The 25,308-nt window shown below is 36.9% G+C and overlaps 2 protein-coding genes across 5 annotated transcripts in view; both read right to left on the bottom strand.

Moving 5' to 3' along the window:
• Positions 1–25,308, bottom strand: part of LOC132783630 (mucin-5AC) — a 47,844-nt gene that overhangs the window by 13,691 nt on the left and 8,845 nt on the right. For 2 of the 4 annotated variants that reach the window (XM_060788938.1, XM_060788939.1), the window contains exon 2: positions 4,794–6,796. In XM_060788938.1, the coding sequence (XP_060644921.1) occupies positions 4,794–4,937 (144 nt within the window). In that variant the 5' untranslated portion in view covers positions 4,938–6,796. Of the gene's footprint in view, positions 1–2,627; positions 2,691–4,793; positions 6,797–14,355; positions 17,082–25,308 lie in introns of those variants that run through there. The other 2 variants (XM_060788937.1, XM_060788936.1) reach the window with 2 other exon arrangements.
• Positions 17,091–25,308, bottom strand: part of LOC132783631 (protein toll-like) — a 68,982-nt gene continuing 60,764 nt past the window's right edge. The window contains exon 5 of the transcript XR_009632172.1: positions 17,091–17,432. The gene's annotated coding sequence lies outside the window, so the exon portion shown is untranslated. The remainder of the gene's footprint in view (positions 17,433–25,308) is intronic.

Raw genomic sequence — 25,308 nt, 5'->3', positions numbered from 1 at the left:
CAGAAAACGAAAGCAATTCTTTTTTGTTTATAAAGCGCAAGTTTGAAGTGTTCAACAAATAAACTTATAATAAATATTCATTAAATAGTATGTGGATGTGATGCATTATCAGTCAAGTAGGTTCTTAGGTTCTCAGAGACTCGAAAGGTATGCAGCAAAATGTTTGGTACGATCCCAAAAAGGGTGCTTAAATTCACTTTTGGCATCTGGACACGAGTAAGGGCGAAACTCAATCGAAATGTTCTTAAATTACGTTTTAAGAATTTTATTTATAATGCGAAATAATAAATAATTTGGTTACGATGAAATCTGAATTTATTTTTATTTTATTTTTTTTAATTTCAGCAAGGATCAGATAAGATATTTGTACATATGGATGGGCCGGCAAAGCTAAACTCAAAGGCTTGCTAATCTACTGAAACACATTATTTAGTATAACGTATTGTAATATGTAGTTATGTATGTTTTGTTGGTAATACGCCAGCTCCGACTTACCCAGAGTGCTGCAAGTGGGTAAATTTGTTTTTAAAGACTTACGAGAACCCAAGCAAAAACAATGAAAGACCCCAGCAACCCCATCTTTTTTTTTAACTTATGCTATGCGTACACGTTGCGGTTTTTCTTTTAGTAATTTTCCTTGTTTTCTTTTTGATATTGCATTTTAATTTTAAGATTTGTTTTTAGTTTTTAGCGCTTGCTTCAACATGTGAATGTTCCACAAAAGAATAAATAATATTTATTGATTGAGCCCAAATAAAAATTTGCATTTAAATTTGAGACAAAAGTGGTTTCGCTTTGGCAATCGTCAGTTGGATTGTCAAGACGAAAATTCTATTTTTATACGTTTTGTAAAACATTCAAATTATGTTTACTTATGTTTACCGTAAGCTGAGCGTATTGGTTTTTTTTATTATTGTTTTCTATGTTTGACTTTGTGGAACAAATTTCGCAATTGAATCAAGTTGAGCTCCTAGATCGAAAACGGGAATGAGAGGCAAGTAAGCTTTACAGAATCTTTTTGGGAAAACTTGATACCATTTTTCATAATTATTAGATTTAAATGCTTATTTTGTTGTTTTGCTTGTTTTGTGTTTTTCGTGTATTTTGTTGTTGGTGGTTTGTTCTGGTTGTTAGTTAATGTTGCATACTTTCTTTTGGTTTATTTGTTGATATTTGTTGATTTGTATTGTATGTAGTTTAGTTTTCATTTAATGACTACAAATCAAAGTAAAGCTTTAAGATGAGCAAAATTAAATGTTTATCTAAATTATCAAATAAAACATCATTAAATACTATTTTAAACCGCACACGCAAAATATTCTGATGTACAAATATTCACTCAAAAGTGCTCACTTTGTGGCTTTCAACTTGTTGAGGAGCTAAATTGATTTATGCTAATAGTCGGCCCGCTGCCATGTTCATTAAAATCCGCAACATTTGCATTTGCGAATTAAAGCGTTAATTTATGACGAAATATCTAGCACGAGTGGTTTTAGAGAGGTTTGGCACAACAAATTTTATGGTTAATTGCAAATTCAATTTCAAATGAAATTCCCAATAGTGCACAAGAGATCCTGGCAGAGGTTATTTTGAATCCATTTTATATAAAATATTTATAGTTGTAAAATAAAACCTAAAATTAATTATGATTTTTTCTATCACAAATTCGCAGAATTGTTCATTAAAAATGTTTTCGAATTTCTTCTAAATTAATTGGTGTATTCCCTAAAATGTTGACAACAAAAAGATACAATATTTTGTGTGCGCGCATTCATTTAATGGAATACTAATTAAATAAATACAATACATGTGTGTGTATGTGTGTAGATTTAAATATGTTAATGGCATGAGTTGGCAGTCTGAGGTTGCTAGTTTGCATGTGTGATTTAAGTTAGGTTGGCAGCTCTTGCAGTACAGTCGCTTGCTCTTTACTTATACGGCATCAGGAGGGGCAGAGATACTACTCCAAGTACATATCATACATAGGTCGTTCAAATCAAAGCAATGAAAATGCTTGTAAATATTCAATGCAATTTCGTTTTTTTGTTTCTTTTTTCTTCGCCTTTTCTTTTGTTTGCTTTAAAAGGCGGGCTTTTTTTTGCACTCATCAGCTACGTCCTTGCTTTGCAGTTTATAAAATATTTAAAATATTTTATTGGCTCTGGCATAATGAAAATGGCGAAAAGGAAGAACAACACACCAAATGCACACCAACAAAGTATTTTAAATATTTTATATGCAAATGCGTAGTGGGAAATTAAAAGAAAATATACACTAAACAAAAAAAAGCAGTTTCAGTTACAATTACAAAATACAGATAGAGAAATAAGAGTAGATAAATAGAGTTGTAGGCAAAAGCAATGAATTTATTTACAGGCATTTTCATTGTACTTTCAAATTACAACCAACTGCAAGACGACAACGTAAACGGCACAACGTTGTTGCATAGTGTTTATTACGTTACACATACACAAAAAAACTGTATACGTGATGAACGTTCAAAAACGGCAAAAAAGATTATTCAGTTGCATGTGTTTTGTTCGATATCTTTTTTTTTGAGTTGAGTTGAGTTGTGAATGGGAAATGGGAATTTTCTTTTTGAATTTTTCTCTTTTATTGTCACTTACTTCCGGCGGTGGCGGCGGCGGCTCCGGCTGTGGCGCCGGTGGCGTTGTTACGTATGTATTTTTCTAGTTACAAAAAAGAGTTACGTAAACGTAATGTGGTAATTGGTTTACGTATTATCGCAACGACATCGAGACGCAAGTGTGTAAGATTGAAAAACGTAAAAGATACGTGAAAAGAATTGCACGTTTTTATTTAATGTGTTGTCATGTTGACGTTACGTATTCGTAAGTGTCAGCAAGCGAAAGTGACAGCGCGAAATACACAGAGAGAGAGAGAGAGAGATAGAGTGATAGATAGAGATGGTAAGATACAGAATATGTGATGTGATATATGTATGTGTATGGGAGAAAGAGAGCGATTAGCTAATGTACTAAATGTGTAAACTTTAAAAACTTGAACCATGGATCTATTAAATAGTCTTCGATCTATGCAACAAGTACGAAAATAAAATCTGGTGACTACAACGTAAAAGTGAGTGAAAGAGAGAGATATAGAGAGAGAGAGAGTATGTTGTGTATGTGTTGGTGTGAGTGTATCGCAAATTGATTGATGTGCTTTATATTTGTTATGTAGGTAATTTGTATTTGATATTTCATAGCTCGTTTTTTACTATTTGATTAAGGTTTGTTTAGAGTTTTATGTGAAATATACTTATTTAGGAAGCGTTTTGCTTGATATTTCTTGATTACTACTTGGTCTAGTTAATAGTGCAACGTGTGTGTTTGTTAGACAGAGAGGAGAGATAGAGAGCGAGAAAGAGCGCACTAATTTGTCTTAGTTGCTGTTTTGTGGTGTGAAGAGCTACACACGTTGTACGTTGAGTTTAAGATTAAAGAGGGTTTAGAAGCAAGTGCAAGGTAGGCGAAAGTGTTTGCTTGATCTTTGCTAAGGGTGAGGTGGGTAGTGGGCAGTGGGGGGTAGGTTGTCAGTGCGGGCGGTATTTTGGGTAGTACAACTACATTTAAAGCTAGGTGTGAAGTGGTTGGTGGTGGGTGGGGTGAGATAGACAGAGACAGATATAGATTTACGTATAGAGAGTTGTAGGTTAGAATATTTATAGAGTTATAGTAGTTAGTTTGGAAAGAAAGAGACAGAGAGAGAGAGAGAGATAGAGATAGAGAAAGCCGTTTGGGGACAGAGTAACGGGTGGGTAGGTGTGTCTTAGAAGTAGAGCAAAAGCGCTAGAGATATAAATTGTATTTATTTGTTAAATATTAAGTACTTGTAGAGTTGGAAAATAGGTGGTTTTTAAGCTAATTGTACAGCGCATTAAGTAGTTGGCTGGCAGAGCGCTCAAAACTTGAAATATAAGTATATATTGTATCTAAAGTTCCATATATCGAATATTATTTTATTATTATCACTACTAAGTTAAGAGAGCAAAGAGTTAGGTACGTTCCAAAGCGGTTAAAAAGATCTAGAGGGGAGTCGTTTCAATGCCAAACAGATTTGGGCGTACGCTAAAGTTAACTGCACGTTCAAGTTTAATATCAGGATCAAGAATATATATATATAGATCTATATAGATGTTAGAGTATATATGTAAAAGATTTGAATAAAACTTGAATACTAGCATGTAAAACCTAGCGTATAACTTGTGCTTAACCTCTAGGCACACAACTAATATTAAATCAAATGCTCTGTGGAGTTATTTCTTGGGATTGACAAAATCATAATGGAGTGTGTCTTGGACTCAGAGAGAGACAGAGACAGAGATAGAGAGAGAGAGAGAGAGATAAGGAGAGATATAATGAGAGAGACAGAAGTTGATAATGAGAGACAGTTGAGACATAGACATAGAGCGAGAGAGATAGAGAGAGAGACAGAGAGAGATAGCTCGAAAGGGATAGTTGAGATACTGGGATTTAATTCGTATTCAGTTTAAGGTATATATTTGGTTTAATTGGATCAGGGAACTGGACATTAGAGTTTCATTTTAGCTGATGATTTTCATTTGACGGCTTTTTAAAAGAGATTGCGCTCGTTGTGGTTTCTTTTTCTTTCTTTTCTTATTTTTTTATGTTATCGAGTAGTTAAGAGATAGAAAGCAATTTAATCGTTTTGTTTTTTTTGTGGGTACTTTGCCTTTCTATTATTTAGAGAGAATGTGGTATAAATTTATTATAATTTATTGGTATTTGGTTTTTGGTATTTTATATTATTACCCATGACTCAGGTGGATAACGAGGAAATGGAGCTATTTCTTTAGTTGCTACATTACTAGGCAACTCAAGTCTTCCACCTAATTTTCGTAGCTTTCTTCTTCTCGCCACCCGAGATTTCGATCTTAGCATCAATGCGGCCTGCATCTTGTTTGTTGTTGTTTTGCTTTTTGTTTAAACGGTCAAAAGGTCAAGCAGTCAAGCTGTCAAGCTGTCAATGGTCAACTGTCAACTGTCGATTGTCGACTGTCAAACGTTTAACGTCTCATACAAAATATAAACAGCGTCTGTTAAGTTTTCTTTTGTTCTGTTTTTCTTTTGTTTAAGTTTAGTATTTGTTTTTATTTTGTTTTGTTTTGTTTTGTTTTTGGTTGTTGGTATAGTTAAAGTTAGAGTTAAGTGTTCAGTACGAAATCAATGGGATGATACAGGTTACGTTTTTAGGAGCTTAATTACGTCAAAACTAAATGTCACGTTAAGAATTCAAGTTAGGTCAATCGATTTGCATGTGGCTGCATCCAATTGCGTAACAAATTGTCACGTAATGCTCACAGCTACGTTAACGCAACGTTCGAATGAGAGAATACGTATAATGAGCGCACGTTCGATTAGGCACAAGGAGGAGGATTATAGAAATATATATATATATATAGAAGCAAAGAGTATTTTAAGAAAAATTCCTTATTTGTTTTGTTTTCTTCTTTTTTGTTTCTCTTCTAAGTGTTTGTTGTGCTGTTATTGTTATTGCTGTGGTTGGTTGTTGGTGTTTTTGTTGTTGTTCTTTTCTCTGTTGTGCTTATTCGGGGATTGTTGAATTCGAAGTAGCTGCGTCAGTGGTTAAGCCCTGGCGCAGCTGAGTGGCGGGCTGAGGATGGGCTGCGTTGATCGCCAGTGGTCGGCTCTGCTCGCTAGCTCCGTTACGTCGTTGTTGTTGTGGTTGTTGTTGTTGTTGTTGCTACTGCTGCTGCTGCTGCTGCTCTGCTGCTGTTACGTATCCCGCGATGAGACACCGATGACTGCTTGCTACGTTATCTGAAATGACGTTTCGGCTGCGTTGATCGCGTTGATGACGTAATTGTTATCGTTTCGCGTTCACTTTACGTAACGTTATACTCGACTGGTTTTATGGCAATGGCGTGAGAGAATTGATTGTAATGCAGAATTTGTTCTTTGCGTCTATTGATTGGCCTCCGCTACGTAGCGCAGCGTAACGTAACGTAACGCTAGTGCTGCGTTTGCTACGTCGCGTTAACGTCACGCAGCATCGTATTCGTTGGTGATTTCATTTTCGTTTGTATTTTGGCATTGAAAGCTATAAACATTTATTGATTTCTTTGTGTTGCCTGCTGCCCGCTTTGGCGTAACGTTAACGTAAGCGCACTATCACGTTACCGTAATTGATTACCAGACTTTGTCTATGCATTGCCTAACTAAACTACAGCTAATGCGTACGTAGAAAAATTGTCACTATTGTTATTATTATTTTTTTGGTACTCAAATCCTATCGATTAACAATTTTAGTTGTCAGTTTTGTTACTTTTCGCTTAGTTAGTGTAATTTTAAGCTACGATTTCGATTTACGTTTTGCATGTAAATGAAAGAAGGCAATGTTGTTGTTTTGAATTTATTGTTCAATTGAATTTTGTTTTAGTTTTACGTTCAATACGTTATTACGTTCGATCACATTTGGTGCGTTTGAATTTTAACTTTAATTTGTATTATTATTGTTAACAGTTTCTATTCAAGTAGAAAATATATTTAAAGCTTTTACTGCAGCTCCAAAGGTTAACTACAGATTGTTTGCATTTGCTTTGATTCGCTCTCCATTTGCTGCCATCTGCTGTCATGTTGATTTAGAATATATATTTTTAAATAATTTTTTTTTAGTTCATATCACATATGTTGCAGTTGTTTTTTTTTTTGCTTTTTCATATATTTTTTTTTATCTATAGATGTTTGGTTGTATTATTATTCATAAATAGTAACGTGTGGCCTTTTAAAACATGCTATTTGAGGGAAAATTGTATGTTATTTTTAATAATAGGTATTAAATAACGATTCACTGATTGTTGTGTCCATTTTACGTCGCAAATCTGAGTAATTATCGATTTATAAATTCAATATCAAATCAGTTTAATATAACAAGTCAATATTTTGAAAAATTATCTTGTGATTTGCAAACTTTATGCAAATTTGTTTATCGTTTATTTGATTGATGTGGATCATGTTAATTATTCATAGGACATTTGTTATGAATATTTCATTTCATTTATCAAGTTTGTATTATTTTTGAAAGTTGATTTTGCACATACTAAAATAATATCGTTGAATAGAATATTATTCAAGTGGTTTTCATTTATATTTATGCTCATTTTATCATGCAGCTTACATTGATTTTACTTTTGCTAAGTGCTTTTCACTTTGTGGATTTAATCGCAAATGAAAGCCACAACCTTCACCACCTCATTTGCAATCTCTGCCTAAGAACCACTTTGGGGGCAGATAAATATGCATAAGTCGAAATATGTGAAATGCATTTTGTACACATTCTCATATATTCCAAGTATGTATGTAGGAAATTGCTCATTTATTTAGCAAGATTCCAAGCCGTTGATATTAATTTTATATTTGACTTGAATCAATTTGCAGACTACGAGTATTCGCATTTGTGTTCCCTTTTCTACATTTGGGGGGCTTTCATTGCATGTTGCTGGAGCTCAAAGTCAAGTCGAGTGCAAAGTTTTCCAGACCGTTTGCAAATCTCTGGCAAAAGTCTTGTGAGTAATGCAAACATAGCAAATATTTATGGCATACTAGACTCCTCGTATAAGCCATGTTACAGCACTGCTAAGCCATAATTCAAATGCCAGTCAAGACTTGCTGCTATCCAGCACATTCATGTGAATACGAGATGCATGTGTGTATGTATTATGAGTATATGTATGCGTGTGTGTAGTATGAATGTGTCAGAGACCATTTCGCGGCCCTCAAAATCACAAAAGTTACAGAGAACTGATGCAGCTGTTGGAATTCATATGCAAATGCTGCAACAGCAGCCGAGGCTGACTTTTTGTTTTTGTTGTACATTTCTTCTTCTGGTGTTTTTTTTTGTTTCTCTTTTTTTTTTTTGAGATTTAGAGCTGGTGGCAAGTTGCAAGCAGAGCGTGGCGACTGAGTAAAACTGGCAACTGCGAACCCAAAAATTTCAATAATTCAACAGCGCAAAGCGGAAAAAGTCACTCGTTGAACGATGCAGATGAAATTTTAATGAAATACAGATTCATGAAAAAACCACACACACTCTCACTAGCTCACACACATACACACACACAAAGGAACATTGCAGTCAGGGCCGTTAATAGACAATAACATGGCGCACAGAGACCCTCACACACAAGCACACATAGATATACGGCATAGCAGCAGCTGACATAACAAAAGCGACGCCTAAAAGATTGCTACATTTTTGCAATTAAACACAGACGCGCACACACATACTGTTACAATGTTTTGGCACTGGTTATATGCGTTGTGCTGCATGTTGCATGTGCAGCGTACACATGTTGCTGTTGTTGCCATCACAACAGCAACAATGTCACGCTGACAACATAAGCGCTCGAAAGTATGCTATGGAAATTAATTTGTGTCCAGATTTTGCCAATGTGTGCGTGCCAGACACAACTCTGCATGGATGCTCCTCTAAATAGCAATATATTACATATACTTTATAAATTTCATTAACACTAAATTGTCATTTGCAATTCGAAGCGAGTTGTGCTCTTGGCTCTTGACCGCAGTCCAGTGACTGACATTAAATGCTAGCGATAACTTTTTCAATTTATGCAAATCGAAATTGACAGCGTGATAAGTGCACACGTAAAAGTAATTATCTATTAAAAAACTAAAGGTTAGAGTACATAAATAGATGAACTCGGAAATTAGTTGAGATGCTTATAGGCATTACTATATACATACAACGTTCAGTTTAATTTAATTTAGTTCTTTAGTAATTCATTCCTTTTTATATAATGTTTTATGACATGAAGTTATTTCGAATGCAAATTAAGAAAATTCTTTTTGTCTACCAGAAAGTCAGTTTAATAAGATATATATCAGTTTATCGTGTTGCGCAATAGTTCATTGACACGTACATAGCTTAAACATTTGTGAAACACACTTTAGAAAATGATCAAAAGAATATGGTTTTTGTCATTTATCAAATGTGCAGAAAATGTATGCACCATATTGTTCACATATTATTCGCAATCAACTCTTAAGTCTTATATACTTTCTACTTCTTAACAGGGGTTCCAAGTTTTTCGTGATTCTACTTTAAATTTTCGTTCAAGTCTTGCCTTATCTTAAGCATTATGCAGTGGGTATGCAGTCATAGACATATCTGGTATTTTTTATGATGGCCAACAGCCAAAGTCAACTTTCACATTTAAATGCCGTTGCAGTCGGATTGCGACCCAAGACTGAGGGAATCAATAACACAAGCTCAAAGGTTGTGTTTGCATATGGAAAACTTTCCATATTCAAAACCACCTCAACTTAGTATCGTAATGGCCACTAACCAGCCACTATGTATGTGCACAACCGAGAGCCACGCCCACATTACGAGTTGTGTGGCTAAAACAAAGTTGACAAAGTTGCTGCCCTTTTGCTAATTAATGCGAATTACAAGTACAAGCATTCAGCGTTCTTGTATTAAGCACTTCAGTAGTCAACATTCAACATTCAGCACTCAGCACTCAGCACTCAGCTTTTAGTAGTACTCAGCAGCACTGAGTTCATTCGGCACTTAGTATTCAGTTGTATTCGCATACATCTTGGTATTGCCAATTTTGGCACAACGCCCGTTGGCTTGTTCACATGTCAATTGGGGTTACCATCGCTGGGCAAAAAGGTCGTTACAGGTGAGGCAATGGATGGGTGATGGGGGTAAGGGAGGTGTGTTATGACTGCCTTGTCTACAGGTAATTAAAGCCAGTGAATCGCCTCGAAAAATTTGCATATGCCACATGCCGTGAGAAATGGCAACTGTCCTCGTTGAAAGCCATGTTATTTGATTGTCGAAAGCAATCGTATATCTTACAACCTGTCTCTGTGTGTTGTGTGTGGATATCGATGTGTGTGTCTGTGTATTGAATGTTGTTTATTCAACCGTAAAAGCTATATTTGCCACCGCGAAACAAAGTTAATTGTGCACAAGTTATTGAGCCATTTGATGTGACTTGAACAAGCATTTGATTAGTGTCCAGTTAATTAAAATGGCTTATAGAATGCTATCGCAAACAAAGTACACTCGCAATCCAGACTTAATAAACTACAAGATAAAACATTCTTTGCTACAGTCAATAAGCCATACGAGCGATTAAGCAACATATTTGTTGGATTCATTTTGTTCGAATCGCATCTCAAAGTTTAGCCCATAAAAATGTCAACTGCAATTGAGTTCTGTGGGGACGTTATAATTTGTGTCCTTTTAAATGCTTTTTATTGTCAATGACAGCGACAACGCCAAGAACACACACACACACATGTATGTAGCACACATGTACATATATAAAATGGACAAACACTGGAGATAAATGTTTGCCCAATAAGGATGCGAGAGAGGGTGAACGCAGCGAGCCAAAATCGAAAATGAATTTAAATGTGGCTTTATAATAAACGATATGCGTTTATCTTGTCTCAGTGGCCACAAAGCTTGTCACAGAGTGTGTGTGTGTGTGTGTGTGTGTGTGTTTATGTGAGTCAATGAATTATGCAACTGAAATTCAATTTCTCAGCATGCTGTAAAAAAGAACGCAAAAGAAAGTCAACTGTCGCTCACTGCTTGGCCAAGCCCAAGCTGATTGTCACTTAATTGTGACTTGTCATTGAATAGGGTATGAATTGAACGACTGAAAAAGATGGCAAATGGGGTAACTGGGACTTCAGTGTGTCACATACAATTACGACAACAACAGTAAAGAGTAAACGACAAGCCTGACAAACAATTACGACAACAACAACAGAAACACGAAAAAACCGAAGCGAAGCGAACCAAACGAGTCTCCTGTGAGCCTTGGTCAGCAGCATGCACAGCCAACCAATGAAGGGGACGACAGGCTGCCAGCAGAAGGAGAAAGAGATGGGAAAAGGATGCTAGTATGCCACAGGCGACAGTTTGAGTAATTATTGAGACTGCAATTTTGGAATGGCCAACATCGACAACAGTCTCATTTTTTGGCAGCCATCGCGTAATTGAAAATTAAATTGCTGCTCGATGACAATTTCTGCCAAAAGGGTGAGTGTAAAAAATATATAGTATATATATACATACATACATATATATATGTATGTCTAAATCGGGCAGTGCACTTAAGCGTTAACAATTTGATTTACTCGATTCGTTGCTGTGACCAGCCAAAGATATTATCTCATGGCCAGCAAATTGCAGCTGATTGCTCTGAAATCCATAACAAAAGATTTTCAATCAGTGATAAAAGTCAACCGAGAAAAATTACAATTAAGGCAATTCTGTCAACCAGTAGCTGAAATGCCTATCAATTAATAAATTTTAATAATTATATTTCATATAAATTAAAGAGATAAAATTGCAGCGCAGAAAAGTGAATGACATAACAATTAAATTGAAGCACGACTTTATAAAGAGTTACTGGCAAAGCTCGTAATTATTTAAACGAAATCTTTACTGCTTTACCACTTGTTTCAATTATGCTGATTTTCAATTAAAATATATTACACAATGGCATCGAATCAAGAGTATGTTTTAGTTTCAGCTTCGGAATACATTTTAGTTAAATATAATGAGTAGAGCAATAAATTGGTTAGCTGTTTATTATGTGGGATTGGATCTGGCAACGCCGCGTGAGGAATTTATCGATTGCAGAATCTATCCTATCGATTACACGAGGAACGAGTAAATATCGAGAGAGGTTATTTTGATTGCTTTGACGTGCCAACGACAAAAACTGGTTTTCCAAATATTAAAAACATTTACCTATTAAACTAAACAAAGGTTAATCAAACAAACAGGATAACCTATATAAAATATTGAATACAGATCAATAATCTATCAATCATCAATCCCACAAATTTTGCGAGCTGCAAGTCTAAAAACCACTCTAAATTAAACTTAAAGTTGAAATAAATTCACGATAGTGAACATATCAGCTACTTCGCGTTGCGACATCTAATGCTAATGCAGTCGACAATCTCAATGTCGTCATCTTGCTCAGGTGCTTATTCATGGCGGACAACACTCCATCTCAGTTCATGCCACAGCTAAGCTCACCCACACACACATACGACGTAACTAACTACTTATAGCACACATACATAAATCCATATCTTTACACCTTTTGCCTTTTTACCTTTTGGCATTTTCATAACGTTATTTTTGTTGTTCTTTTCTGCTGTTGCTGTTGTTTTTCTATTCGCTATATTTTTTCACATTTTTGGCGTCCGCCATTTCGCCGCACACTTTTTCCACTATTTTCCAGCTAATTTACTAGCTGTTGTTCTTGTAGAAAACTATGCAGCATATATATCAGAGCGAGGGTAGTTTTAAAAGTTACTGAATTTGGCTGATGCATCTTAAATTTATTTCTAAATTCTAAATGAACATTGATTAAATCGAAAAATGTTATAAAATTTAATATTGGAGTTGGAAATAGTCGAAAATGCTTTAACTAACACTCCAAGTTCTCTAAAACTGGGATTTCATTGCTTTAATATTGAACGTAAGTTAAATGTGTCAAGTAAATGAAAATATAACCTGAAAATAACCTGGTATTTCCATTCGATATAAACTTGACGAACTGCCCTCGATCACTATATATATATATATATTTATAGCTATGTCTCTTTTAGAGACTTGAGTGGCTACTCGGCGGTGGAAGTGGAAGTGCAAGAGAGAAGGATGTTGCACTAGAGATTCACTAAGTGAGCGAAAGTGGGAGATGAAGTGCGGGCGTGTGCAGAATATAATAAATTTTAGCTGCCATTTGCTTTTGCTGTTTGCTTTTTTGCAACTAATTTTCGTTGATTCGCTACAGAGATTTTCTTTTGTTTAATTTTTAGCAATTTTCTATCTTTTTGTGTTGTGCAGTTGTAATGTAGTTGTTGTTGTTGTTGCTGCTATTTCAGCTGCTTATGCAAGTCAAATAATTGCACAGCGTTAAGTTTTTTAATTTGTTGCTGTCGCTCGTTAAGTGAAGCTGAATGAAACTTAAAGCGAGTTTTCCCCATCGTCACACGCCAGCCGCCTTCACTTTCCACTTCCGTTTTCACCTTCAAAGCTTTTGGATGTTGCACTTTTATGACATACTTTCGGTGGCTGACTTTTGCCTTTTACACAACATTTGGCAAGCGTGGCGCCACGTTTAAAAATTGGGCGGCACCGAGGCGTGGGAGTCTCTCAGTTTGCCAAGTATGTGTTTTTTTTTTGTCGGGGCGTCGCATTATCAGACCGATACATTGGTACATTATGCGCATCCGATTTGCTTTTGCTCTCGTTTTTGGCAGTTATGGCATCGCAACAGAATGAGGTTAGTTAAGTTAGCTAAGCGAGAAAGATATGACACAGCGAATGTCCATTAAAGCAGTTCAAACAAACGACATAATATTTTTCGAAACTTCAAATCAGGTTAGAAGTTGTTTTCGATAATGTGGAGCCAACGTACACGAGAATGCACAATGCAGAGACAAAAGAGGTGTTCTCAATATGGGTTTTCTTTTATTTATAAAATTTTAAATATCCTAGAATCGCATTAGTTATAGATAACCTCAAAGAAACCGAAGAACAAACCAACAAATATGAGCAACATTTTACACAATTCCCAAATCAATCGCAACCAGACGTTTAACTAGACGTTTGAAAAAATATGTATATAAAGGATTCATAGGATTCATTAAATAAATTTTGTTCGAAATGTAGAAAGTGTATTAATAATTAATTTTTGTTTTTATAAATGTATCTAATATGCAATTTTGTTTAACTATAAAGATGGATTGAATTAAATATATAAGTTTATGAAATTGCATTTCTTTGTAGGTAGATTAAATGCAAATTTATATCAAAGAAATGTTTTGGAAGATTAATATTTATCAACTGTATTTCTTTTAGAGATAAAATCTAAAATAAGAATTGTCATATATCGCATTTCTATGCCATAAAATAAATTTTCATTTTCTTCTCCAGTGTTTCATCATAATGCTTAAAAAGGTGATTTATGTATTCTTCATATCATAACATTATTTAATGTTTAAGGTGTTAAATTGTTATTATTGTTTTTTCTTTCTTTAGCTGTCAAATACGTATCTGTAACCCAGTTTAAATAATAAATTATATAAGAAAACACAATACGAATAAATTTGTCAAAAGAATTGCATACTTTTTGGGGCACTTGCAATCGCATACAACAGACACTTAGGTTGACATGCAAGAGAATTTAAGCACACACACAATCACACACACATACGTAAAGATACACATAGAATACTACACTGAAATAAACGCAGTAGTTGGGCATTAGGAATTGCTCCGATTTACCTCGATGTGCTCACAGACGCAGATACCTTCCTCGCAGTAGGCACAGAGCTGCCACTTGCGTCCATTGCCCAGTCCCTTGAAGAGCAGCTGCGGCTCATCGCTTACCAGGGGCTCGTACTGCGTCTGCTGGAACTGCAGCTCGCGCAGCTGACGCTTGAGGCCGCCGGTGACGCCGCCGCCCCCGGCGTCGCCCTGCTCGAATGCATCGCTGCGCCGCATGCGATAGACGCTGCACTTGCGCTCCAGCGGTCCGGCTGGCGGTTGCATGGCCTCGTCCTCGTCGTAGGCATCGGTGGCGGCGGTGAGCGGCTGACGTTCGGCGGCATCGTGCAGCACATCGTCGTCGTGGTCCTGGTCGTGATCGCCGCGACGCAGCTTGATGGCAGCCACGTGACCCGGCGAGGCCATGGGCGTGGCCGGCGTTACAATGATCGCATCATGGTGGGCTGCAAACATGGCTGCGGCGCCGGCCAGCTGCAGGTCAGCGGCATCGGCTTCGGCTACGGCCTCGGCAGCCGCCGCCGCCGCTGCTGCGGATGTGCTGGCCATGGCCATGCCCATGCCCAGTGTTGACTCTGGTTCTGGCGTGGCGCCTGCTTCCAACGACATCGCTGTCGTTTTAACGCCGACCGCAGCCGATGGCAACGCGGGTGTCGTTGGCGGCGTCGGCTCCATCTGCGACACCAGCGGCAGCGTTGCCGTCGCCGACTTGTGCAGCTGCGATGTGGCAGCCGGGTGGAAGCCAGCGCTGCTGCTGCCGCTGTGACGATGCACAAGCTTCGGTGAGACGCGTCCGTGTGACGAGGCAAACTGTTGATAGGGCGTCTGAGGTGGACCCGCGACGGCGCCGCCGCCATGCAGATGACTGTGATGCAGATGGCTGTGCCCATGTCCGCCCATGTGGGCGTGTGCATGTCCGTGGGCGTGTGGGCCATGTGTGTGCGAGTGCATGCGCAACTGCAGCACGGACTGCGTGTCGCCGGCCTCTTCGATCGGCAGCAGCGAGCGCGATTGCGTGTAGGTGGCACTCAGCTTGCGTCCCTGCGGCTGCGGGGCACGCAAGTAGTTGGTGGGCAGCTGATGGAACTGCCGCGACTGGCTGCGCGTTGGCGTCGAGGCGCCGCCATGATCGGCTGCCCCGAGACCCGCACCGGCGCCCGCCGCTTTCGGTGGATGTAGTTTCGCTTGTAGTTGTTGGTTCTTCTTCTGCTGGCGCTGGCGTTGACGCGCTTGGCGCGATGCCAACGAGGCGCCACCAGCAGCTGCATACATTTTGCTGCTTCTGCTTCGGCTTCGGCTTCGGCTTCTGCTTAGGTGTAGCTCTAGTTACAGACTACGAATTTGCACTTAATTAACATTCGGTTTCGATAATTTAATGACTGCACTTAGCACTTTCTATAATGACTTCTTCTTCTCTTCTTCGCTTCTTACAATTTTCAATTCACTCATCAGTTTGTAGGAATGTTGTTTTGAATTTCTGTCTAAGCAATTCTAATCTCAATTGTCTCGATTCTAATGCCAATTTTGCGCTTTTGAAATCTCACTTTAAGCAAAAACTCTCTCTTCAGTTGCTCATATAAAGCGTGTGTAAAATAAATTTAAAAATTCTTAGCAAAAGTTTTGTTTGTTTACTTGTTGTTTTTCTTGTCTGTCTGTTGTCCCTGTAAATGTGCCTAACCTTTAAAATGTTATTCTGCTATCTTTGATGCCTTTCCGATAGTTTTCCATCTGTGTGTTTATTTGTTTTCTTCTGTGCTGTTCTATTTGGTTTTGTTTGTTTTGGTTTGGTTTTCTTTTGTTTTGTTTTGTTTTGTTTTGGGGTGTCTGTTTGACAAAAATGATTGTACTTTGGATTACTTGCTTAAGCATCAACCGAGTGACATACAAAATCGTTGAAATGAATCTCGTGAAACCATCGAAAGTAAAAAATGTGTTGTTATTTTCAAATTTGAACTAACTAAATTAAAACCTCATTTAACTTGGGCTAGGGTATACAAATAAATACATTTTGTGCATTATTTTCACTTAACTTCTTGTCTTTGTTTCGTTTTCGTTTTCGTTTGTTTATCAAAATATATAGATATCTATATATATGTATGTATATATATGTCAAAAAATTTGTTATCGATTTGATGTCTATTTTTTAAAAATTTGTTTTTATTTCTTTTGGGTTTTTACAAATACTTTGACTCTCTGCTTATAAACATTTCAAAAATATGCTCTGTCTCACAATCGAATTGCATATTTTCTATTTATTTCGGGCGTATTGTCTGTATATTTTTTTTTATCTTTCTTGCTTCTGCTTAGAGCTCTGTACTTCACTTCGGGTTACATAACAAAAGAAATTAACTAATACATTTACTATTTCGGTTGTTTGTGTTTTTTGCTAAAAGCTGCCTGGATTATTTATAAAATTTAATTCGCATATTTATATGCATTTATATAAACTATATGTATATGTATATATTTGTTTTGTAATTGTGTCTAACTAGTGTCCACTAGCGTACAAAAAGCGCCTATAGCCAAAACACACACACATGCACACACTCACTACCGTTATACATGTAAGCAATTGAATGGATTATTTTAATTATTTCTTCTTCTGTTGTTTGTGGTTTCTATCTTTTGTTCCTTTGACTCTGCTGTGGCTCATAAGTTCAGTTTAACATGGAAGCGTCCTAAAGCCCGTTGTCATTAAATAACTTTATCGTAATTTGTTTTTTGTGTTTTTTATTATTTTTTTTTTTAATTTCTCTATTTTGCTAACATTCAGATGCACAATTTTTGGCCAGTTGATATACACACGCTCTCACACGCTTTATCCTTGTCAGATCGGATCGGATCAGCTGGACTACATTTTACAATTTTGCTTTGTTCTCTAATTTATAATTAAATTGTTGCACTATTTTGCTGCATTGTTGCACTTTGACAGCTTAACATTTTCATTGTTTATCTAAACTTATACATAAAGACGGATTTGCTGCAAGGAACACGACGATCATGTAGTAACAGTACTTAAAATTATAATGAACTATATGGTAGACACATATATTGAATGTTACAATTTATTAACTAGGCTGTAAAGCGTTGATTAAAGAGTGTTGAATAATACCGATTAATTAATAGAAATGCATTAAAACTAACATCGATGTTGCAAAGTTCTCGTTGGCAAGCCCCAAAAAGTATGCAACATATATTTTAAAAAAATATTAATGGTTAATAAACTAAGTAATAGGATGTATAATAAGAGACCTTGAAAAACTTTATAATATATTTTCAGTTGTCGAGAAATTCCAACATTAATAAAAATTCCCAACAAAATTTTCAATAATATCACGCGCAATATTTAATATATCAAATAGTCAGACGTTTAATGTAAAACCTTGAAGAAGATTGAATTTAACTTTAATAATTCCTAGAAAATTATTCAATGTCTTGTTGAAGCCTGTCCGAGTGATAAGTGTAATCAAAGCATTCATTTTCAGTCAAGAAATCATTTTATTTTTTTTACTCCCTCTTTCAATTGCACTCAATTCCCAACTCATCCATCATTAATCAATTTCGCAACTCGTTATGGATGATTTGCTGAACGTAAAGTAAAGAAAAAAGAAAAGAACCATTGAAAACAATCTTCACGCGTTGCCACGCCCACCATTCGAAAGAAAAAACGCCGTCAAACAATCAAAATGCGCAAACTTTTCATTTTGACTTTCACTTTGAATCCTTCGAGTTGTCTGACAAAAGTTTCAAACCCTCAAACTGCCAACATATTGCAAAAAAACACAAAAAGAATAAGCGAAAAGAGCAGGCCATGAATTTTCATCTTTTCGACCACACATTTCGCTGGCATAAACTGGCAATGGCAAAATGGCTTAAAGTTTTGTTGCAAAAAAAGACCAGCCATAATAACCAAGTTAACGATGCGCCAATGGGGCAGGAGTATTACACGAATCGATGCGGGATACTCTCGTATCATATATTCATGTTCCTGTTCGACAATAACAATAACCATGTTATGTGTTATTTATTTATTTTGCCGCTGATTGCATATGGTTCCATTCGGATTCGGTTTGCTTTCTTTGCAACTTCTTTTGCAACTTTTCAGTTTGGGGCTTTTGTTTGTTTTAATGTTGGCACATGCAATTTTGTCGTAAACACGCAAATTAAAAATGGTTCACTTTTTTTTGTTGTGTTTTTGTTTTTTGTGTTGGTGGGTTGTGTTGTAACCTTAACATTTGCCCTGATGGCCTCTGCGAGGTTGAGGTTCGCTTAGCTTCGGCTTTGCGTTTTGGGTTCGGTTCGTCAGGCCAAAGCCGAACAACACATTCAACAAACATTCAGGGTCATAATAAGCGCTAACATATCCTTTTAAGCCAATGGCGATCCCTTCTTACCTAAATTTCACTTCCTCAGCCGCTTCGCTTTGTCCCAACTCGGTTTGGTTTTGTTCTTTTTTTTTGCTTTGCTCTTTGTGTACAATACTCGCAAGTGGCGACAATGTTTAGGCCCTTAAAACACTTTGTTGTTGGGCGTGTGTTTATATAACAATTTGTTGATGCCTTTTGGCCCGGCACACGCACTCAAGACTAATTAAAACTCTGGCCCCGGCAACGCCCCAGCCAAAGCACAGGGCGCCCGCAGTCGTTGCTCCATAGTTGGAGCATATAGCCCAGATAGTTGGTAGTTGGCCCAAATGCCAAATGCCCTGGCCGGGTGCTGCTGACGTGTTGCTAGTTCGTTTAACTAATGATTGCAATAATACAATTAGCTGTATATGCCTGAGCACGTGTACAGCCAAATATTTGTAGAAGCATTCGGGTCGTAAAGTTCAAATTTAATTTTACTTCTAATGCAAAAACCTAATTAGAGATAAGCACATAATTGTTTTGCAATATTGCTGAAATATTAATTCCCCAATTCATTACATGGTATTAGCATTAATCCTCCTTAAAGTGCAAGCAATTACGCGAAAGATAAAAGCGATGAGACAAAAAACTTTGAAATTATTTAAGAAATATGTCACAATAACTGGCTGCAGCTTAAGAACCTATTGAATTTTGTATTCAATGGTTTATTTTGAAAGTTATAGTATCATTAAATATTATATATATATTAGTATGTTTATACATATATACATACATATTTCGGTATATTTATGCGCTATATCTTTAGAACGTTATTAGCTTTATTATTCCTTAGAGATTTATTTCAAGTGCAACTAAGTTCGCAAAATACTAAAACAATTAAAATAAACTTAGAAGTTTTTAAGGGATTTTTTTGTATGTTTAATACTGCAGTTGTATTCATTAGTTTATAATATGGCATATGTTTAGTATTTTACGGTATATTTTAGATATGTTGACACTTGAAATATGACAGATTTTGTCCTATTTCAGTATTTTTGGTATATTTGAATATAAGTATTGACTATTTTCCATCTTCTTTTGAGAATGCCACTTATTACGCGTAAAATAAAAACGAAAAATAATGTATCTTTTACTCAAAATATATGACAACATCCGGTTCATTTCGTATATTTTGTATTTTATAGTATATTTTGAATGTAGTACTACATCGATTGGTATATTTCAGTATTTTTGATACATTAGTTTTTATAAAATGTTAAAAGACTTAATCTACCTTTGAATGCAATTTAAAATACAACAAAATAAAAACAAACACTAGCGATATTGCAATTATTAAATTGGATATCTAACGCCAGAAGGTTAATGAAGGAATTTGTACAATTGGCGAAGGATATTTTGCGTGTTGACCACAAATTAATATGGCTAACGAAATGGCTGAGAGCCAGGTAATATGAATTTAGATGACAGCAATTAATGCTCTGAAATGGCGCATTTGCAGCAGTCGTAAGCTTGGTAAAAATCAATACAACGAGTATTGCAAACAAATAGCAGTTTGTGGTACAACAAAAGGCGTTGGCTTACATTCAGAGCGAGTCGTCGGTGTAAAATGCGGGCAACAAACACTGAGTAACCGAAAAACACGGCCCTAAATTATGCAAGTTAGCTAATTACAGTCTGATGCTGTTGGCTGTTGGTCGTTGGTTGTTGGTCAGGCGTGTGCCATTATAGTTAAAAAGTCCCCACAATTGTTTTGCGGCAAACACAACACACCCACGCATTGAGAGCCTGAGAGCGGGGAGAGTGAACGGGAGGGGAGTGTAAGCACAAATACACACACTCACAGAGTAAGGCATGAGTCAACTTGTGCATAGTTACGCAAATCGAGCAAGCCGACTGGCCACAGGAGACATTATATCAAGCGTCTGCCAGTCAGAGTCAGACAACGCGGCGTATACGTCATGTGAGCTGCCAAAGGAGCAGCAGGCAAAAGGTAGCAAACAGCAGGCAGCAGGCAGCAGACGGCAGCAGCACAAGCGATTCGCTTTATTCATTCATGGCGCATGAATATCTAACAGCCACACAACCACACAAAAGTCACCACCTCCTCAGCTTTCTTCTCTCCTTCCGCGACAACAAAAACACATACGTCAACAAGCGAGAGCATTCCAAGAATCATTTGGATAAAGTTTCCTTTTTTGTTCGCGTTAAACAGAAAAATACAAATTGAAACAAAGCATAAGCATTGATCATGGAGAAGTTTGTCAACAAATTTCAAAACAAATGGTCGTCGATTTTAAAAAGGAGATTTCGCATTACAGAACACGTGCGATTAAGTCATTCATGCGTCAGTTTGCCCGTGTGTGCAATGCACACACACATCCATACATAGCGTGAGGGAGACATGCGAACAGGCGGCACCCTACCAGGGACCTGCCAATGGCTGCCGTCAGACCGCACACACACAAACACATACACACACAGTCTCTTAGTGTAGTGGCAGCTGTGGCACGTAAAGTTGTCTACGCAGCAGTAGCAGCAGCAGCAGCAGCTTTCAATGCCGCCGCCGTCGCTCTGCTCACTCTCGCCGCATTTGGCTTTTGTGTGTGCACCGCTTGTTGAGATTGAAATTAAAATTTAAATTTATTTTAAGTTGACTTTTGTGGCAGTTTGGCCATCGTTTTATTTGTTGCCAGCCAGCCAGCTCTTTTTTTGGCCTACGCCACGTTTGCGTTGAACGTTGCACACACGAGTAGCTGCTGCTGCCTTTGAGGGCCTTTCAAAGTTACTCTTTGTAGGCTAATTTAGCGTGAATTAACTAAAGTTTGTTTGCCCTGCCAGTTGCAGTTGATACTCTTGTTTTTTTTGGGTATGTTTGCGAATGCAAACAATAATAAATGCTCGCAAATATATAAATATTATTTAATATGTATTGTATTAAGCATAAGAATAAATGAATCATTAATTCGAATATATCAAACAGTAATTTAAAAGATGTTTTTATGGGTAAACATAGAACTTAATGTTACTTTAAATTTAAAAATTGAAATTTACTATAAACAAAGTATAGAATATTGAACATATTCATTAGTCGAGAGGTCCTCATTAATTTAAAATAAATGCTCTTGTCTTCAAGATACATTATACTTTAATTTCGATTTTTTACAATTTGTATTTTTTTAAGACATATTTCATAGGGAAAATGCAATACAAAATATTTTTTTCCGGGGTCTTTAATCTCAAGACTTCGAAAGGGCACATTTAGAATGAATGTGAACCACAACTTATTAAAATCAATTTCACCTTTTGATACTCCGGCACCGTTGTGCATTGAATGATTGAATAATATCTGCACACTGAATATGCAATCTACAGGTTATTGACTTTACCTGCGCTGATATTATCGTCATCATTATTATGTTGCGACTGTCTATTTTTCAATATTTTTGCTGCCTTCACACGCACACACCATACTATATAGTCAAGAGTACATACAATCCTGTGTAGTAGTGGTAGTGGATATGTTATTGAGCACTTATTGACAGCACTCGAGGGCGCCAAATTTTGTACAATTTACTACAAACAATTTCAGAGCCATCGCCATGCAAATTTGTCAATAAAATTGACACACAAACACACTCGCTTTCGCTCTCTCGCTGTCTCTTTCTATCTTACATATAAATGTGCAGGACCAAGGACTCGGGGGGAATTGAATGGCTGACAGGCATATGGAAAAGACAACGTCCCTTTATGGAGAAGTATGTAGGGAATGCTTATAACCAGTCAGAGCCGGAAATATTATTGATTATCGCAACGTTTAACATTTTTTTCTCCCCTTATTCTATTATATTATATCATTTCCATTTATTACTCAACCATTCTCTTTCTTTTTTTTTTTGTGGCACGCGCTACATGTGCAAGAAAACATATCAATTTGATAGCAACTATTTGAGGCTGGTCGCCCCGTTTCTGGTATTTTTGGCAACAAGCCGTTTGATTTCTTATGTAAGTGGGGCAAATGGCAAAACGCAACTTGCTTGTTACAGTTGTTGTTCCCATTGTTGCTGCTTATGTTGTTGCTGCAGTCCTAATAAGCCGCTATCTGCACCGCCCCTTCTTCCTGCCCCTTACTTCACGCTGTCTGTCCCTATTTCAGCTCTTTGCCTGTCTACTTCCGTTTCCGTTTGCGTTGTTTTTTTCTGTTCGTTTGCCGACACTTGAAGCAGACAGTACGCTGTTGGCAAGGGCGCAGATTGTTGGCAAGCGAAGGGAATTTGGAGGAAGGGAAGAAGAGGGGAATAGTGGCTGTCATTCAAAGGTTTTGAGTTGATATCAAATTTAGGCACATTTTTAATTAAAGTGTTAGCCAAACAGCTGACTGACTAACTAACTAACTGACTTTCTGCCTAACTTACTGATTGAATGACGGAATGACTGACTGACTCACTCACTGAGTGGCATGCAAGGGCTGTTTTTTGGCACTTCAAAAGCAGCGAATTGAGTGTTGCCACTGACATTGAGTGGTTTCCTTGCAACATGGCAACTAATAATTTGTTACACATTTCTAATTTTACTAAAATTTTGCGTACAAGACACGTTCAAATTAAAACATTTTAATTAACTATAATGATATTGCGTTACTAACTGTTTGTTATAAATTCATGTAGTTCCAATTACAAAATATTTATATTTCCCAATGCATTGATGTAACTTTCCCAATAAATTAAAAGAATTATACCTGAAGCGTTGGCATTGGGACTAAAGTGAACAAGTAAACAAGTAAGTAGGCTACAAAGAGATACCAAATAACCATTTTGAATAATAGCAAAAGAGTGCGTTATTATTCTTAAAATATACCAATTAATATGCCACAAAAATTCTAAATTTGGTATATTCATACAGTGCTGCATTCACGATATACCATATAGTACAAAATATACCGGATTATCAGCCGAGGCAACTAAGACCCGTAAAAAGTAGACCTTACAAAAGTATTTCTTAAATAACTTCAACAATTTTTATATTTTTGTTTTTTTATTGTTGACCAAAAATCGACTAAAGCTTTAAAATTGCGCATGCAAATACATAGATATAAAATAAATAACTAAAAAAATAGATAATTAAAAAAACAAATAATAAATACAAAAACAAATATTCTAAATACACACATACAAAAATGAATATATATTATAAATAGAAAGAAAACTGGTTAGTATTTCAGTTCAATTTGCATTTATTATAAAAATTTATTGATTATTGCTTTTAATATTTTTATGTAAAATAAAAACTAATTTACTGACATAAAACTCAAGTTGCAAAAGCTTTAACATAAATGAAAACATTTTTGCCCGAGCTGGATTACGTATACGTAATATTGATTGCTTTATAGTCAAGCGTAAGTTGTGGCATCGAACGCATATACATTATATCATTTGCTATCATTTCTGCTTAATTGAAGCCGTTAAGGCCCCCGCAGTGAAAGAGGAGCAAGGTAGAGTGCAATGTTGCGTAGAATGAGCCTTGGATTAAGACAAAGCACCTATGCCCGGCAACAGGCAGTCATGCAGTCAGGTTCAGGCTCAGGCTCAGGCAGGCAGCACAACATAAAGCCAGCAACAGCAACGGCAACATCGACGATGAACATAAATAACAACACCACAATATAGCAGCAGGAGCCATCGAGCAAAAAGCCATTGGACAAGCCTCCCAAGCCTGGCGGTTGGCTGCCTTAAGGGGAGCAGTTTAAAGCGCAGCTAAGGGCGCTCGTTCTCTGGGCATAAATGGCATAAACTACACCGTGAAGCGACTGTGTTTATTGCCTTTTATGTGCTGCCTTAATGGCTACATTTGGGCTCGGTTGGGGCCCAGTTGCCCGTCGCCATTTGCAAGTGAAATACAGTTGCAGTTCTCATCGCACAGTTTGACGACAATCAGCAACAGTTTCCCAAGTGCTGACCAAAAAGTGTTGCCGGGCAAGGATTGAAGCTGAATGCAAAGTTGCGGGTGTTCGGAACGTGACAAATAAAGTCTTGAAACTTGCTCTGATTTGCATCTTCGCCTGTAAATTCATTCAAGTGCTAAGTAAACCTATAATGCTTAAGTAATACTTTTTAAGTTTTTGGTATAAGCTTAAGCTACCTTCATTTCGCTAAATAAGTATCCCTTAATCTGCGCTCCATTTGCAACTTAATCGATTATTATAATGGCTATGCAAATGGAAAAGAATTATTATGGAATGGCTTTTACAAATTGTTGTCCATTGCCCATAAAAAAGAACAGTGTGTGTTTATCTGTGCAGCAGTTGGAAAAATTGCACTCGACTTTCCACTTGAAACTCGCAGTTGACTCTGCGAGCCAACCTTAGTTCTGTCTCACATTGTTTTCCTTTTTTTCTCTGACCGGTTTTCCTTGTTGTTTGCGTTTGGGTTTGTGTGTGTGTGTGGGCGGCGTCAAAGGGTGTCTCGGAGAATTTATTTTGCATCCTTTTTGCATTGAGAACACATTTTGCAATTTATTTTGCTTTGTGTATTGAGGTCAGTTTTGTCGGAGCCTCCTTTGTTGACCAATAAAAAATGAGGTTAGTTCTGTT

This window comes from Drosophila nasuta, chromosome 2L (genome assembly GCF_023558535.2).
Source record: "Drosophila nasuta strain 15112-1781.00 chromosome 2L, ASM2355853v1, whole genome shotgun sequence".
Taxonomy (NCBI): Eukaryota; Metazoa; Arthropoda; class Insecta; order Diptera; family Drosophilidae; genus Drosophila; species Drosophila nasuta.
Note: the sequence above shows the minus strand (reverse complement) of the source record. Positions and strands in the feature narration are given on the sequence as shown.